General features: G+C 41.3%; 1 protein-coding gene across 3 annotated transcripts in view; it reads right to left on the reverse strand.

Annotated features, from left to right (window-relative positions):
• The window catches only part of LRP11 (LDL receptor related protein 11), a 49,605-nt gene that overhangs the window by 15,456 nt on the left and 18,400 nt on the right, over positions 1–15,749 (reverse strand). For 2 of the 3 annotated variants that reach the window (XM_077896529.1, XM_077896548.1), the window contains exons 3-5: positions 10,856–10,997; positions 6,357–6,482; positions 4,783–4,992 (exon numbers count right to left, since the gene is read on the reverse strand). In XM_077896529.1, coding sequence (XP_077752655.1) covers positions 4,783–4,992; positions 6,357–6,482; positions 10,856–10,997 — 478 coding nt within the window. The remainder of the gene's footprint in view (positions 1–4,782; positions 4,993–6,356; positions 6,483–10,855; positions 10,998–15,749) is intronic. The other variant, XM_077896538.1, reaches the window with a different exon arrangement.

Raw genomic sequence — 15,749 nt, forward strand, 5'->3', positions numbered from 1 at the left:
TGTGCAGTCCTGACCGATGGCTCGGAGTAGACAGAGTGTGCATTCACTGTGAAACTGAATATTTGAACAAATCCTTGATCTTATCCTAGTAACACGCTTGCACTAAATTCCCAATTGTGGGATAACTGAATCAAGGCAATACAGGTTTAATGCTTCAGAAACTGCCCTCCAACTGCCCTCTAGAAGATTGTACTAACTTTTTAAAAAGATTTATTAATTTATTTGAGAGAGAGAAAGAGGGAGGAAGAGAGCACATGCATACAGGGGAGGAGGGGATATAGGGAGTGAAAGTCTCAGGCAGACTCTGTGTTGATTGTGGAGCCAGGTCCAGGGCTCGATCTCATGACCCTGGATCACGGCCTGAGCCAAAACCAAGAGTCGGTAGGTAGCTTCACTGACTCTGCCAGCCAGGCGCCCCAAGATTGTACTAATTTTAATCCCACTAAAAGTGCATGAGTCTTGTTTCTCTGTACTCTGTACATGAATTATTATACTTTTTCACCTTGCTAATGTGACAGGCAAAATACTGCACCTCATCCCTTTCTGTACTACATTATCAGTATTAATCATAGTATCTCTTTAATATATCTTTAATGAGTTTTTTTTTTATCTTCACAACATGTCTGTGGGGAAAAGAAGCAACAGAAAATTTAACTTGTCCATATTTACTATATTAGCTAATAATCCTTGTAAAAACCCAGGCATAGGTCACAAAGAGTAGTGCATTTTAAAATCTATTTATGTTATGCTGGGTGGAGCATAATTTAGCTCATAAGAAATTGGAGGCTTGGGAACATGAGTGTGGTAGTCTTCGGGATGGGGAGGGAGGGGTGTTTGCTGTCTACACAAATTGTGCTCCGTGAGGGCCCTTTTGAACAATTTCAAAGTATTGGCCTTCTCTTCCCACCTTCTCCACCCTGGACTTCCAAAGATTGTGTTTTGTTTTCTTTTTACCCACCTTCCCCTCCAGCAACCATCAGTTTGTTCTCTGTATTTGTGAGTCTGGATTTTTTTGTTTAATTGGTTATTTCCTTTTTTGCTTTGTTTCTTTAAAAAGTTCTTGTTTTTGATGGATATGTAATAACATATGAATATACTCCTGAGAAAAAGAAGTTTCATAAACATAATGTGTTGTGAATTTTGTTAAAAGTGAATAAATGTCAGGGTACCTCGTTGGCTCAGTGATTGAGTATCTGCCTTTGGCTCAGGTTGTGATCCTGGGATCCTGGGATGGAGTCCTGTATCGGGCTCCCCGCAGGGAGCCTGCTTCTCCCTCTGCCTATATCTCTGCCTCTCTCTGTGTGTCTCTCATGAATAAATAAACAAAATATTAAAAAACAACATCAACAAAACAAACAAGGCAACCTACTGAAGAGGAGAGATGTTTGCAAATGATATATCCAGTAATGGGTTAACATCCAAAATATATAAATAACTTAGCAAACCTAACAGTAAAAAACCCCACAAAAAAAACCCAAAAACCAAATAATCTGATTAGAAGTGGGCAGAAGGGGCATCTGTGTGGCTCAGTCTGTTAACTGACTCTTGATTGCGGCTGAGGTCATGATCTCAGGGTTGTGGGATCGCGTGCTCTGTGATTAGCACAGAGTCTGCTTGTCCATCTCCCTCTACCTCTCCCCCTGTTCTCCCTCTCTCTCTCAAATAAATAAATAAAATCTTAAAAATATAAAAAAATTAAAATGGGCAGAAGACCTGAATAGACATTTTTCCAAAGAAGATATACAAATGGCCAACAGACACATGAAAAAATGCTCAATATCACTAATCACTGGGGAAATGTAAATCAGAACCATAATGGTAAAGTCACTGTGGAAAACAACATGGAGGTTCCTCAAAAAAATAAAAATAGAATTACCATATGATCCAATAAGTCCAATATTAGCTATTTACCCAAAGAAAACAAAACACTAATTCAAAAAGATACACATGCCCCATTGTTTAGCTGGATTATTTACGGCAGCAATGATATGGAAGCAATCCAAATGTCCCTCCATAGGTGAATGGATAGAAGTGTGGTATACATATATACACAATGTAATATTACTTGACCATAAAAAGAATGAAACCTTGCCATTGCAACAACATGGATGGACCTAAGTGAAATAAGTCGGACAGAGAAAAATAAATACCATAGATTTCCCTCATATGTGGAAATTAAGAAACAAAACAAATGGGGCGCTTTGGTGGCTCAATTAGTTAAGTATCTGCCTTCGGCTCAGGTCATGATCCCAGAGTCCTGGGATCGAGTTCTGCATTGGGTTCCTTCCTCAATGGGAAGTCTGCTTCTCCCTCTGCTGCTCCCCCTGCTTGTGTGCTCTCTCTGAAGTTAATTAATTAATTAATTCTTTATAAAAAAAAAGAAATAAAAAATGGGCTCTTAAATACAGAGAACAAACTGGTGGTTGCCAGATGGGAGATAGGTGGGGGACGGATGAAATAGGTGAAGGGGATTGAGAATGCACTTACCATGATGAGCACTGAGTAATGTGTAGAATTGTTAAGTAATTATATTGTACACCTAAAAACATAACACTGTATATTCTCTAAAAAAAGGGAATAAATATGTGTATGTATGTGTATAAATAAAAGTGACCAGAAAAAAATGCAACAAAATATTAATGATGAGTTTTGCTAGATGGTTTTAATTTTTTCTTTATATTTTTCAAATTTTCTAAAGTAAATATGTATTAATGAGGAAAAAGAACATACACATATATATATATATTATAAATAATAACAGGACATTTAATCTCTGCACCTGTGAAACTCTATTCCTTTTATCTTTATAGCCAAAGTCAGAGGTTTATTATCAAAAAGGACAAAGCAGAGATTGGAAATGCATTTTAATTTGAGTGCCAGCTCCCATCAAGTGGTGGTGCATTATTTTCAAAGGAATTCTGAGCGGAGTTCTCACTGCCCCGGAGCCTGCACCAGGATCATGGAGAGACCAGTCTTTTGGATGCATAAGAGCAGGCGGAGGAGTGTGTGAACCTCAGGCTATGGTCATCCCTGAAGCACCCTCAGGGCTACATGGGGCTTACAGGTCGTCTGATTGAAATCCCTTACCAACTGGTGAGGAAATAGTTACAGAGTACGAAGCAGCTTGCTTTAGGTTCTAAAGCCAGAGCCAAGACTAGACGCGGCTTTGGTCTCCACTCTGCCTTCAGCTAATCCATCCTCGCTCTTGTGAGCCTCTCTACCACAGAGACACAGTGAGAGCCCATCTGTCCTGGCCTCCGGGAACACTGTCCTGTCCACTGGTTCTCCATCTCTTCTGCACTCCTGCCCAGAACACCTGGTCTCCCCTGAATCTGGCCTCAGGTGGCTCTCTTCTCCATTCATCCCTCCCCTTTGGAGAAAACAGACTGAAACAGATCCCAAGGCTTAGAGGGACTGACTGCCTTGCCCATCAAGTGGCAGTGCTAACAGAGGAGACCTAAGTCAGTGTCTGAAAGCACCTACATCTAAACTGTCTGAACGAAAAGCCCTTCACTGAATATTTTGTGGATGCATCTGTATATAGGCTCTTAAAATCTAAACAGTAGATAAACAAAAGATTGGAAAGAAATATGCCAAAATATTAAAAGTTATTTTCAGTAAAGGGTGATGTTTTAAGTCATTTTCCTTTTATATTATTTGAATTTTCTGCAATGAACAAAAAATTTTCATCAAGAAGGTATGAAAATAGTGATAGATTGTTTCCATATAATGTAGTCAGAGTCCAAGCACTGAAAAGACATTTACAAAAGCATACAGAAATGTGATATTCTGTATTTGTTTTGTATTTGTTGATGACATGACAACAAATACAAATACATCAACAAATACAAATGCACAAAATTAGTGACGCATGGGTGGCTTGGTGTTTGAGTGCCTGCTTCTGGCTCAGAGCATGGTCTCTGGGTCCCTGGATCAAGTACGCACATCTGGCTCCCGGAAGGAGCCTGCTTCTCCCTCTGCCTGTGTCTCCACCTCTCTCAATCTGTGTCTCTGTGAATAAATTTAAAAAATCTTAAAAAATAAAATAAAATAAAATAAAATAAAATAAAATCTTTTTTAAAAATGGGCAAAAATAAATTGAAGATGATAGAATGTTAATGCTTCAGCAGTGTAAATGGATTTAAATTTCTTATTAGCCTTACTAGAAAAAAACAAAAATCAGATTTAGTTAAATTGGGAGCATAACACTAAATTATGGCACATACAACCATTTCCATGTGACATATATTTTCTTCACATTTACTTGCTTAGTGTGAAGAGGATGTATATGAATACATAGGGGTTATGCTGCTTCATCTCAAAATAACCTAAAAAAATTTAGAGGCACAGGCAGAGGGAGAAGCAGGCTCCATTCAGGGAGCCTGATGTGGGACTTGATCCTGGGACTCCAGGATCACACCCTGGGCCAAAGGCAGGCACTAAACCGCTGAGCCATCCAGGGTTCCCCAAAGTAACCTAAAATTTAACACTTAGGGCATTTATTTCCTTAATACAGGTGTTGAAATTTCCTAATTCTAACTTACTTACTAATAAATGTACTGGTATCTCTGGAGTATGTATGAATGTATTTATTAGGTGTTTCTTACTATAAATAATCAGGGCAAATGTCAGATTTTTTTTTTCCTTTTAGGCCAAATTCTTCATTTTAACTCTCTTCTTTCTTGTATTTCCTTAACACTCTTCAAATACAACCTGAATTTTGAAGCCAAGGGTCCCTGTAGACAATGAGGCTGTTTGTGGAGTACCCACTCAAGGCCTTACCTGGCATCATAGGATCAGTTTGACTCTCTGGTCCCCAAAACGTGGAATGATTCCTCTTCTCTGCGTTTGAGAAACCAGCTGGTGGCTGGTTTTGAACAGTGACTTTCTGAGACTTTTCCAAGAAGAAACCTCCTGCTGCATCTTTGCTTGGTCCTGTGGTTCTAGGCTGGACAGTTGCTGTGTGGGTCACCGTCTTCTGGTCAAGGCTCACTGGACCATGGAAAAGCTGCTGTTAGTTGTTGGGTTTCTTTTCTAAACTGTAATTAAAACCACTAAATTTGAAGGGGTTCCTGGGTGGCTAAGTCAGTTAAATAGCTGACCCTTGATTTCAGCTCAGGTCATGATCTCAGGGTCCTGGGATTGAACCCATGTCAGACTCTGAGCTCAGTGGGGAGTCTGCTTGAGGATTCTCTTCCTCTGCCCCTCCCCCAGCTTTCTCTTCTGCTCTCCCTTTCAAATAAATAAATAAATAAATAAATAAATAAATCTTAAAAACAACAACATTAAATTTGCAGATTTATTTTTTTTTAATTTTTATTTATTTATGATAGTCACAGAGAGAGAGAGAGAGAGGCAGAGATATAGGCAGATGGAGAAGCAGGTTCCATGCACCGGGAGCCCGACGTGGGATTCAATCCCGGGTCTCCAGGATTGCGCCCTGGGCCAAAGGCAGGCGCTAAACCGCTGTGCCACCCAGGGATCCCTGCAGTAGACTTACAGTCATGGATATTTGGAAATAATAACCATCTAAGACATGTCAGAGCCCCATAAAAAACTTCTCTCCAAATGAGTAAACTGTTTTCTCTTCTCCCAATACTTGACTTTCTAAATGTCACATATAAATCGACAAAAACAAAGCTTAAACCCAAGGTTTTGAGATTCTCCATCCTTCTTCAAACCAACACCTTCATTAACACTTCCTGAAACTTTTTTCCTTTCTTGCAGTGGCCTTTTGTTGTATGTAGACGATATTGTAAGATCGGTTTATAGTCCTGACTTAGCCACACCCTACAATGTCACAAATTTTCTTAAAAACTTATCAAAACAGAATCTTAACTCATTTTGTTTTTTTAATTTAATTTTTAATTTATTTTTAAAAGATTTTATTTACTTATTCATGAGAGACACAGAGTGAGAGGCAGAGACATAGTCAGAGGGAGAAGCAGGCTCCCTGCTGGGAGCCTGATGTAGGGAAGGGGGGGGGAACGGGACTTGATCCCAGAACACCAGGATCACAACTTGAGCCGAAGGCAGACGCTCAACCACTGAGCAACCTAGGGGTCCCTCATTTTAATTTTTTTAAAAACTGTATCCTACAAAGCATTTTTAGGGAAGAATCTCTTGGAAAACTGAAAGCAATTTTCAAAAAAATGTAAGCAATATAAAAAGTCTTATGTTTATAACTGAGATTAGAGACTCAAATTAAATGCTTATTTAATTTAAGGCATAGCTTATTCAGATGAAGTTATACCTGAAACTGGTAGAAAGAGAGCAATACTGAGTTTGTATTTTATTTTGAGAATACAAACACCCCTTCTCCCTCCTTGCCTGAAAAGATCATGCAGCAGACTCACAGTTTTGACAGAAAGCTTCATCAGACCCATCAGGACACTGCCGTACTCCATCGCAAGCCAGTGTAATGTCAATGCAACAGCCATCGTCACAAAAGAAGTGGTAGCGGGAGCAAACACTCAAGCATCCTGTTGATAAACAGTCTCAAGTTACAGGAGTGTGGGAAAGTCAACACTTCACCATGTTTTGATTAACAAAGACTAAATGTAGGATGAAATGCTTTGGGGTATAGAGATGAGGATAATTGGGAAAGACCCAACAGTGTGAGCTGGAGCAACAGGTTCCTAGAAAGCTAAAGGTGTCTCCTTGACCTTGGGTCTTGATTCTGAGGCATCACCATGGGCTCTTTGTCTCAGGGCCATTCTCCAAGCCAACACTGCCTAAGAGGTGGGAACAGAGAAACCGCAGCTCTAGTCTTCTCCAGCCAGCCCTGGGTTTGCTCCTCCAGGGATCTCACTCTGTATTTCTTTCTTTAGCTCAAAGAAGTTGCTTCAGTTCCAGGAAAGGAGCTCAGAGAAGAAGGGAAGGGGAACTGGGTTACCCTGAAGACAAAGCAGGATATAGCTACTGCTCACATTTTTAGTCCATGACATGAAAATCCTAAATATCTCCTTCTGGTCAGCTCCACAGGCTGCCTAACACTCTTACACCCCTGCACAGCACTTGGCTGGCTGGCCATGTTTTATTAGAGAACTATTTTCTACATGTTACAAGAATGCTATGTCTTACATTCTTGTTTCCTAAGTAATAATTTTTACTGAGATTAACTTTCTACTATTGAGCCCTATTTGTTGACTACCATACACTCCTGGTGCTACAAAGAATAAACAGAATCTTTAGCTACTAGCTGGTATGAATTTATTTTCTTCAAATAATGAAATTGTCTCCCTTTTGGAGCTGTTATGAGTTTTTAATCTACAGTGTAATTCATAGGAGCTACATGTATTTTCTTGAAAGGCATTCCCCCACTCCGGATTAAGCCAAGTTTACCAGACTCAGCTATACAATAACTGGGAGACTTTGACACTGCTTAATGCAGAGTAAAGGTGTCAGACTTGAAGTAGCTCTTATGGAGCTCTATAATTTTTCAGGGACAGAAGGAACTAGACAATTCTCTCAGGACATGGGAGAGCAGTAGATGATGATGTTCTACTGAAACAGATGGTTGAGCATAGTATACAAGCCCAAATGAAATCTTGGATACATATTCCATTGGAAAGCAGTTAAATTAGGGCCTGGGAAAAGAGTCTCTCTAGGTACAAGGCAGTTTGAAAATATCTTGATCCAGGAGGAAGAAGAGAAGAAATGATGGTAGAAGCTCCTGAGACGAAGTAGAGAGTCTCAGTTATGACTGAGAATTTGGGCATACAAAGGAGAACTTGCTTCATTTCCAGGAAAGGAGCTCAGATAAAAAGGGAAGAGGAACTGAGTTACCCCGAATACCAAGCAGAATATAGCTACTGCTTACATTTTTAAGTCCATGACATGAAAATCCTAATATCTCAAAGTTTTACTCATTCCTTGGTAGTTTGGGAGATAGACTGATATTTGTAACTTATCCATTTACTTCTAGATTAGTGGTCTCTAAATCTTTTTGACTGTGCATCTGATCAATACATATAGTGTGGTATACTATACATATAGTGTGGTAAACATCCATCTCCACCTATAAATAATATGCACATACTAGTACAGTAACATATTAAACATGTTATAAAATATACTAAAAATTCAAAGAATATTAGAAATTACTAAAAATATAAGCTCAGGTGTCTTCTTTTCCATCCTAAAAATGTCTGTGTCTGGGAGATCCTCTTTGGAGACCACTAATCTAGATTATGTTAGAAGTGTTTATTGGCTTGGCATTTGAATAGATTATCTTTCCCAAAGTTTGAAAACATGCAACCTCTATATTCAAAGCTCAACCAAATTATTATCACAGAAGCAGGGGTACATGCTTGTCTGGTTCCCCCACAACATGCACCCTTGGCTACCACCATTACAGCTAGGTTATAAACAGTAAGACTGGTCCATATGTAACAGAGGGGAGAGAAACACTTTTCTATCCCCACTTCTGGTTTTCAATTGTCTCTATGTGGTGTTTTATTACTTTAATTCATAGTATGTTATTCCAATCTAGCCAGAGAGTGAGTCCAGATACTAGTTAATGACACAACCATTCTTTTTATCTTCTGTATAAAGTTACATACATAAGACCTATATCCAAGTGGACTTTCAGTAATCAAAAGTGATTCACATAACTTTCTGCCACTTCAAATACATTTTATTATCATCTTGGAGAAAGGCCAAAAATGTACAACTGCCAATTTACATTTGGAGCCCTGGAAAATTGGCCTGAGTCAATAAACCAGGCAAATGCCAGGCTGGTGCAGTGTTAGCCATTGGCTTGTACCTGCACTGATATCCCTTTCTCCCTCCCAGAAGCAATCTTTTTCCAACTTCTGTAGGGATGGCAGGGTTCTTTCCTCCAAGAATCAGTACTGGACTCAATTCCTGCCAAGATGAGCTCTTGATCCCAGAAGGACAGCCCTCTGGGCTCAACGGTCCTCTACAGAGAGTGAGTGGCTGGAGCTGATGCCATGTTTCCAATGGCCCTGCTGCATGTCTAGCACGCCAAGGTACTCAAAAATGTTTTCTTTTTTAAAAGTTTAATTTTTAGTAATCTCTACTCTTGATGTGGGGCTCAAACCCATGACCCCGAGATCAAGAGTTGCACACTCTTCCAACTGAGCCAGACAGGCACCCCTCAAAAATGTTCTGAGTAACTGTCTGGCTCTCCTTTGTAGCTACAATAAATCAGTGGCCCTGCTGGAATCTGGGCTACATTGGATTCCTGACTGGGACAGCTCTTCTTACTTGCCATCACTGCTTCAGAGAACGGCAATGGGCAGGGGCTGGGTGCCAGCTAGTCCGGTGGGCAGTCACCCTCCTTCCTCACAGTAAAAAGGAACCTTGGCTGGATGGGGAGTCAGCCAGCCAGATTCTGAAGCTGCTTATGTTCTGTATCCCTATGGAAGGCAAATTATCAAAGTTGCCAAGTTCTCAGCATTCTAAAATTTTTCTTCCTTTCCAATATGCATACTGACCTATGCTGGACAGAAGACAAGATCAGGGATATACACTCATTTCCAGTCTTTTTTACCCTTATTTTTCCAAATGTTGCATAATTACCATCTAATTACTGAGTAGTCAGGGATGGCAAAGACATGCTGTGGGTTTACTGGAGCCATGGCTAGCAACTGTGAAGGCTCGCTACATGGGGATGGGGACGGGGCCAGGTCTACGGAGCACACCGCTGTATGCCCAGTGCCTGGCACAGCTCCTGGGCATTCTGTGTTCCTGCAGACACTGAGAGTATCTGCAGACCAATGATAAGACCCTTAGACACACTTACCTCTGCACTTCTCCAGAAGTGAACTGTGGGGGTTTCCCTCTGTAATATCTCTATATCTTTAGTGCTCTTAAGTTGTATCTATCTATCTATCTATCTATCTATCTATCTATCTATATAATTTCTTAAACTCGATGAGCTAATCTTAGAAATGTAGATGTTTGGGAGATTAAGAAATTTAGATGAGTGAGAAGAGTGAGTTTATATTGTGCAACAGAATGTGAGAACCATCACAAATATATAAAGCTATGTTATTAGGTTATCTGTACAATGTGTCCACGAAAAGTTTTAAATAGCCCTTTTATTTTATTTTTGTTAAAGATTTTACTTATTTATTCATGAGACACACACAGAGAGAGAGGCAGAGACACAGGCAGAGGGAGCCCTGCATGGAGCTCCCTGCGTGGAGCCTGATGTGGGACTCGATCCCGGGACTCCAGGATCATGCCCTGAGCCAAAGAGAGGTGCTCAACTGCTAAACCACCCAGGCATCCCTAAATAGTCCTTTTAAATTGACACACACACAATTTAAAAGGATTATTTAAAATTTAAAATTTAAATTGTTTTAAATATGCTCCTTAGCTGCCTTCTTTGAACATACAAATCAAATAAACCACCCATCTTTAAACAAGAGCCTCTCCCAGAAAAACTATGATTGTCTTTTATGAAAGCCAGTCAGGAAAGATAAAGAGTCTGTAGGGTCCTATTATCTCATAATCTATCATCTCATCCCCTGGAGCTCTCCTCCATCCCAATTCAGCAGTGCCACTAAGTCCAAAGTGTAATGGAGCCTATATTTTCATATTTTTAGAAAAGATTCTTATTCAACCATGACCAAAGACAGAAAGGAAGAGGGGCGCTTGGGTGGCTCAGTTGTTTAAGTGACCGACTCTTGATCTTAGCTCAGGTCTTGCTCTCGGTGTGAGTTCAAGCCCAGTGTTGAGCTCCATGCTGGGCATGGAGCCTGCTTAAAAACAAAAAGAATGGAAGAGCCCAAGGAGTGCATTCAGAATATTAAATGCCAACCATTCTGTAACTAGTTGGTTTCTGTCAGCCACCATGAATGCAAGGGAAGGACTTTCCTCTCACCTCCCGTGGAGAACGCCATGGGAAGCACCGTCACTGAGACGTTGTCGGAGCTTCTCTGCCCAGCAGTGTCCATTACAGTGAGCTGAAAGGTGTATGTTCCTTCCTGTAAGTGGGACAGCTTCAGGGTTCCTGACTGAGGTACCTGACACCCAAACAGGAAACAGCACATTTAGGTAAGAGATCTGAGGCATGGAGTCCATCATCATCCTGAACTGGAAATCAACATTATCCTTGGAGTAGTCCCATGAGTTGCCTCTCCACTCCTGGTCCAAGGATGTAAAATATTAAATCATACACTATTTTGGCAGGCTGTTCCACTTTGAATTCACAATTCTCAGTTTTATCTGGGCTGGCAATATCCTTAACTGACAAGCCTTCATTTGTCCTTAGCAGCTGCTGTTCTAAACCTGTAACTCCTCCAAGCTCCACACTCAGTATTTGATTCCTTCCTTCCCAGCAGGTGATCTCATCTACTCTGAGAAGAAAATGAGGACCATAATTATGGCCATATCTATGGCTTCCACACCCACCTCATGCTGGGAAAGCACCTAGACCCATACCTGTCATCACCTCCTTTCCCCTGGCCATAAGATGTACTCCAGGCCAATCCTCCATCTAGGCCTTGACCCCTTCCCTCTATGACCTTCAGAACACTGGCCTATCAAGTAATTTCTCTTTCAAATGGCTCTGTTATCACTATGCTCAAGTTTCTCTTGACCTAAAAACAAACAAAACCACAGGAAATAAAAAACCCTACACTCCAAGACCATCTCCAGACATACAATCTTATCTCTTTTCCATTTCAACTTACCTTTTCAAAACTTTGTTCATTCTGCATGTGCTGCTTCCATTTGCTCATTTTCTATTAATTTTTTTATCCCACCCATCTGATTTCTTTCCTTACCATTCCCCTGAAACTGCTGGTAAAACTCACTAACTGATCTAGCAAAGGTCACCAGGTCATCAAGGTCAACAATACTTGTTAGACTCACTGCCTGCCAGCTCCCCCTCCTCTGGCCCTCTTACTGTATTTTATAATGTTGGCCACTCTTGGTTTTGGAACTCCTGACTTCCCTGGTTTCTGTTTCTGTGTTCGAGTTCCCCCAGGTATTCCTTGCTGATCACTCTCATGGACTTCACTTCTGCTCACTTCCTAAACCCAGGGCCCCATTTGGATCCTCTACTCTCCTCATGCCACTTTTCAAGCAGCCTCCTGATCAGAGCAATAGCTTCTGAGGCTGTTTACCTTGTGATCTGGGGAGTCACTTTTGGATGCTCAATCCAACTATTATATTTTTCAGCCTTCCCAGATACTACAATGGTTTAATATCCTATTTTTCCAGGAAATATCCCTTTGTGCTTAAATGAACTGGTCTGGATATGGTCTACAAATGAATTCTGAGCAATACATGGTTTATTACAATGATGCATTCACGGACTTGAAAGTACAGACAGTTGTTGCCCTGTTAGAACTATCAGCTGCTTGTTTGTATTCACATAATCCTAGAATTTAGATTCCTACACATAACCTTGGCTTAGCAGCATTGTCCGGACAACATATACACACAAGTGGAACGTGTTACAATCACTCAGAGGCAATATAAGAAGATACAGTGATTGCCAAATTTAGGCTGCTTTCGGCCATCAATCACCTAGAGCTGCTATTAACTTCAGATTTCCCAGCCCAGCCTGAGTCAGAGGGTGTGAGAGTGGGATCTGGGAATCTGCACACAACAGGCACATACAGGTGATATGCAGTAACACTGGAAGAAACATGAGCAAAGTGGTTAACAGCGGGGTCTTGCATCCAACAGAGCTGGGCTAGAATGCCAGCTCCACCATGTGCCAGCTGTGTGACCTTGAACAATTCACTTAACCCTAGTAAAGCCTGTTTCTTTATCTGTGAAATGGAAGTAATAATGGCACCTACCTTTTAAGGATCAAATGAGATAATGATGTAAAAAGAACTTAATATAGGGCTTATATAGAAATTATAAATATAAAATACAATTTTATTTTAATTTTTAAATATCAAAAGAGCTTGAAACATAGGAAATGCTTAAATATATCCATTATCTTCACTGGTTAGTTCTCACCTCAAGCTGAATCACCCTGTTTTTATAGACAGGGAAATGAAATCTCAATACTGTGACTACCACTCACTGAGATGGTCACAGAATAAAGACCTCCAGGTGATGGATGTCCTATCACTCTCCCTGTAAAAGATGTAAGGTGGACAGGTGGCAAACAAGGCCACCAGTCCTTGGTGGTGTATTTCAAAGAGATGTTGAACAGTTTTCACTGCCACATTGTGACATGAAAAGTCACTTCTGTGAGAATAAAAACATTACCTGAGGGGCAAGCAGAGAGAGAGCTGGAGATGATAAGATCATTGCAAAGTCTGGAATGAGCAAACGATACTCAGAAACAAAAGGGTGCATCAATGTCTGAGAACATTCAGAACATCAGAGTGTCAGATGAGTAAGATTTAAAATGAGACAAGACCTGTGGCTTGGGACAACAGGGTCATATTGAACTCCTGCTGTCTTTCACATTCCATATGCAATCGATGGAGATTCTATTGGCTCTACTTTAAAAACACACACAGGGGTCCTGGGTGGCTCAGTCGGTTGGGCATCTGACTCTTGGTTTTGGCTCAGGTTGTAACCTCAGGGTCATGGGATTGAGCCCCATGAAGGGGTTTGCACCCACTGCAGTCTGCTTAAGGTTCTCTCTCTCCCTCTCCCTCTGCCCCTCTACCCACTTACAAGCTCTCTAAATAAATAAATAAATAAATAAAATCTTTTATTTTTTTTAAGGATTTTATTTATTTATTCATGGAAGACACAGAAAGAAAGAGAGGCAGAGACACAGGCAGAGGAAGAAGCAGGCTCCATACAGGAAGCCTGGTGTGGGATTTGATCCCAGGACCCTGGGACCATGCCCTGAGCCAAAGGCAGACACTCAACTGCTGAGCCACCCAGGTGTTCCAATAAATAAAATATTTTAAAAAGTCCGGAATTTAACTGCTTCTCATCATGTCCACTGTCACCATCACCACCCTGCTCTGATCCCGCCCTGTCTCTAGCCAGAGTCACTGCAGTGGTCAAGGGACCTGCACTCCAGTATGATTTGACCCTTTCTTCTGGAAACTTTCCCTTCCATCTCTGCCTACATTATTGCAAGGTAAGGAGCAGTTATGACTTCTCCCCATGGCTGCAGAGTGTGAAGCTGAGCCAAGAGGAGCAAGTGACTACAAGGGGTGGGAGCTGGTAAGGCTGGTGCAGGTGGTAGACTCTCACTCTCTCTAGCTCTGGCTCAGAATCAGGCAGGCTTTGCTAGATGGCAGCTGTGTAATAGGTAAGACCACTGGCTTCTTGGGACACATGGGTACATGGTGGCAGATAAAGACTACACCAAGCCCTGTGGCCTTGAATAAGGTCCTACAAGGGAAAGCAACTCTGTCCGAGCTGGTCAGCCTCAATGCAGACAAGGCCTAAGACTGCAGAAAGCCAAAGCTGAGGGCTTTGCTGCCCAGGTACATGAGAGGAGAGGATAGACCATAGGATTGAACAGAATGAGATTGGTGAGGTCACGGTGACCCTGAATGGGGCCATAGGAGTGAGGTGGAGGTGAAGTTAATAGACATTTTAAGAGTCCAGGGAAGCCCTGAGGCAAGAGATCTAGATGGGCCATCTATGTGGACAGTATTATCCAGGCCTGTGCCCGAGCTCTCTGGGTGTCAACATTTAACACACTAGTGTCAAACTGAAACTCTGAGGACCTGTGGTTTGTTTGGGGGGCTTCTTTTCAATGCTGGGGCTGAAAGACAGAACATCCCCTGTCTAAGGGGCCAATCACCCACCCAGGCTTTGGATGCCTCTTTCTGCCTTCATAGGCACCTCCTTTCTGATGTAGGAAACACTGATCCAGATCCAGACCATGGTAATAACCTTCAAAGTCTTGGGTGAGCTTCAATTTAGATCTCTTCAGATTAATATTCCTTCCTTTTTATTCGTTTAGCTAACAAGGGGTATCTTTCTTAGAAATCAGATATTTAGAATATTTAGAACAGTAAGATGGATGTTTTTCCTTCAAGTACCCAGGTGATCCTTCCAGACATCTTCTCATGTTTATATGACATTGGAAAGGATTTAAAGTTTTTTTTTTTTTTTTAAGATTTTATTTATTTATTCATGAGAGATACAGAAAGAGAGAGAGAGAGAGAGAGAGAGAGAGAGAGAGGCAGAGACACAGGCAGAGGGAGAAGCAGGTTCCATGCAGGGAGCCCAACGTGGGACTCAATCCCGGGACTCCAGTATCACACCCTGGGCTGAAGGCAGCGCTAAACTGCTGAGCCACCTGGGCTGCCCGGACATTGGGAAGGATTTAAAGTATTTTACAAACATTTCCTAAGTGCCAGGATAAAAAATAGGAAAAGGGAGAAAGAGAATCAGACAAAAGTTCTCATTGTTCCCACAAAGAGCAGAACAACATTCCCTGAGAACGTGAGCCAATTTCTTTGATACCTGGCCATAATGCAGAGTTTCTACAAACAAAAGATTAGTACTGCTTCTGTCTTGTTTCTTCTCCTACTGCCCTTCTCTCCTTCCTAAACAGAGGAAGATCGAAGATCAATATCCATTGGGTTGGCAAGATGTGGGTAAATGGATAAAGTGAACACAAGATCTCTCTGTATTATTTTTATATTCTTTATTTTAGAGAGAGAGAGAGACAGAAAGAACACGAGTGAGACAGAAGGTACAGAGGAGGAGGGGGAAGTAAAGAGAATCTCTCAAGCCGACTGCACTGAGTGAGGAGCCTGACACAAGGCTTGATCTCATGACCCTGAGATTACAACCTGAGCCAAAACCAAGAGTTAGAGGGCAGCTCC

This window comes from Canis aureus, chromosome 1 (assembly GCF_053574225.1).
Source record: "Canis aureus isolate CA01 chromosome 1, VMU_Caureus_v.1.0, whole genome shotgun sequence".
Taxonomy (NCBI): domain Eukaryota; kingdom Metazoa; phylum Chordata; class Mammalia; order Carnivora; family Canidae; genus Canis; species Canis aureus.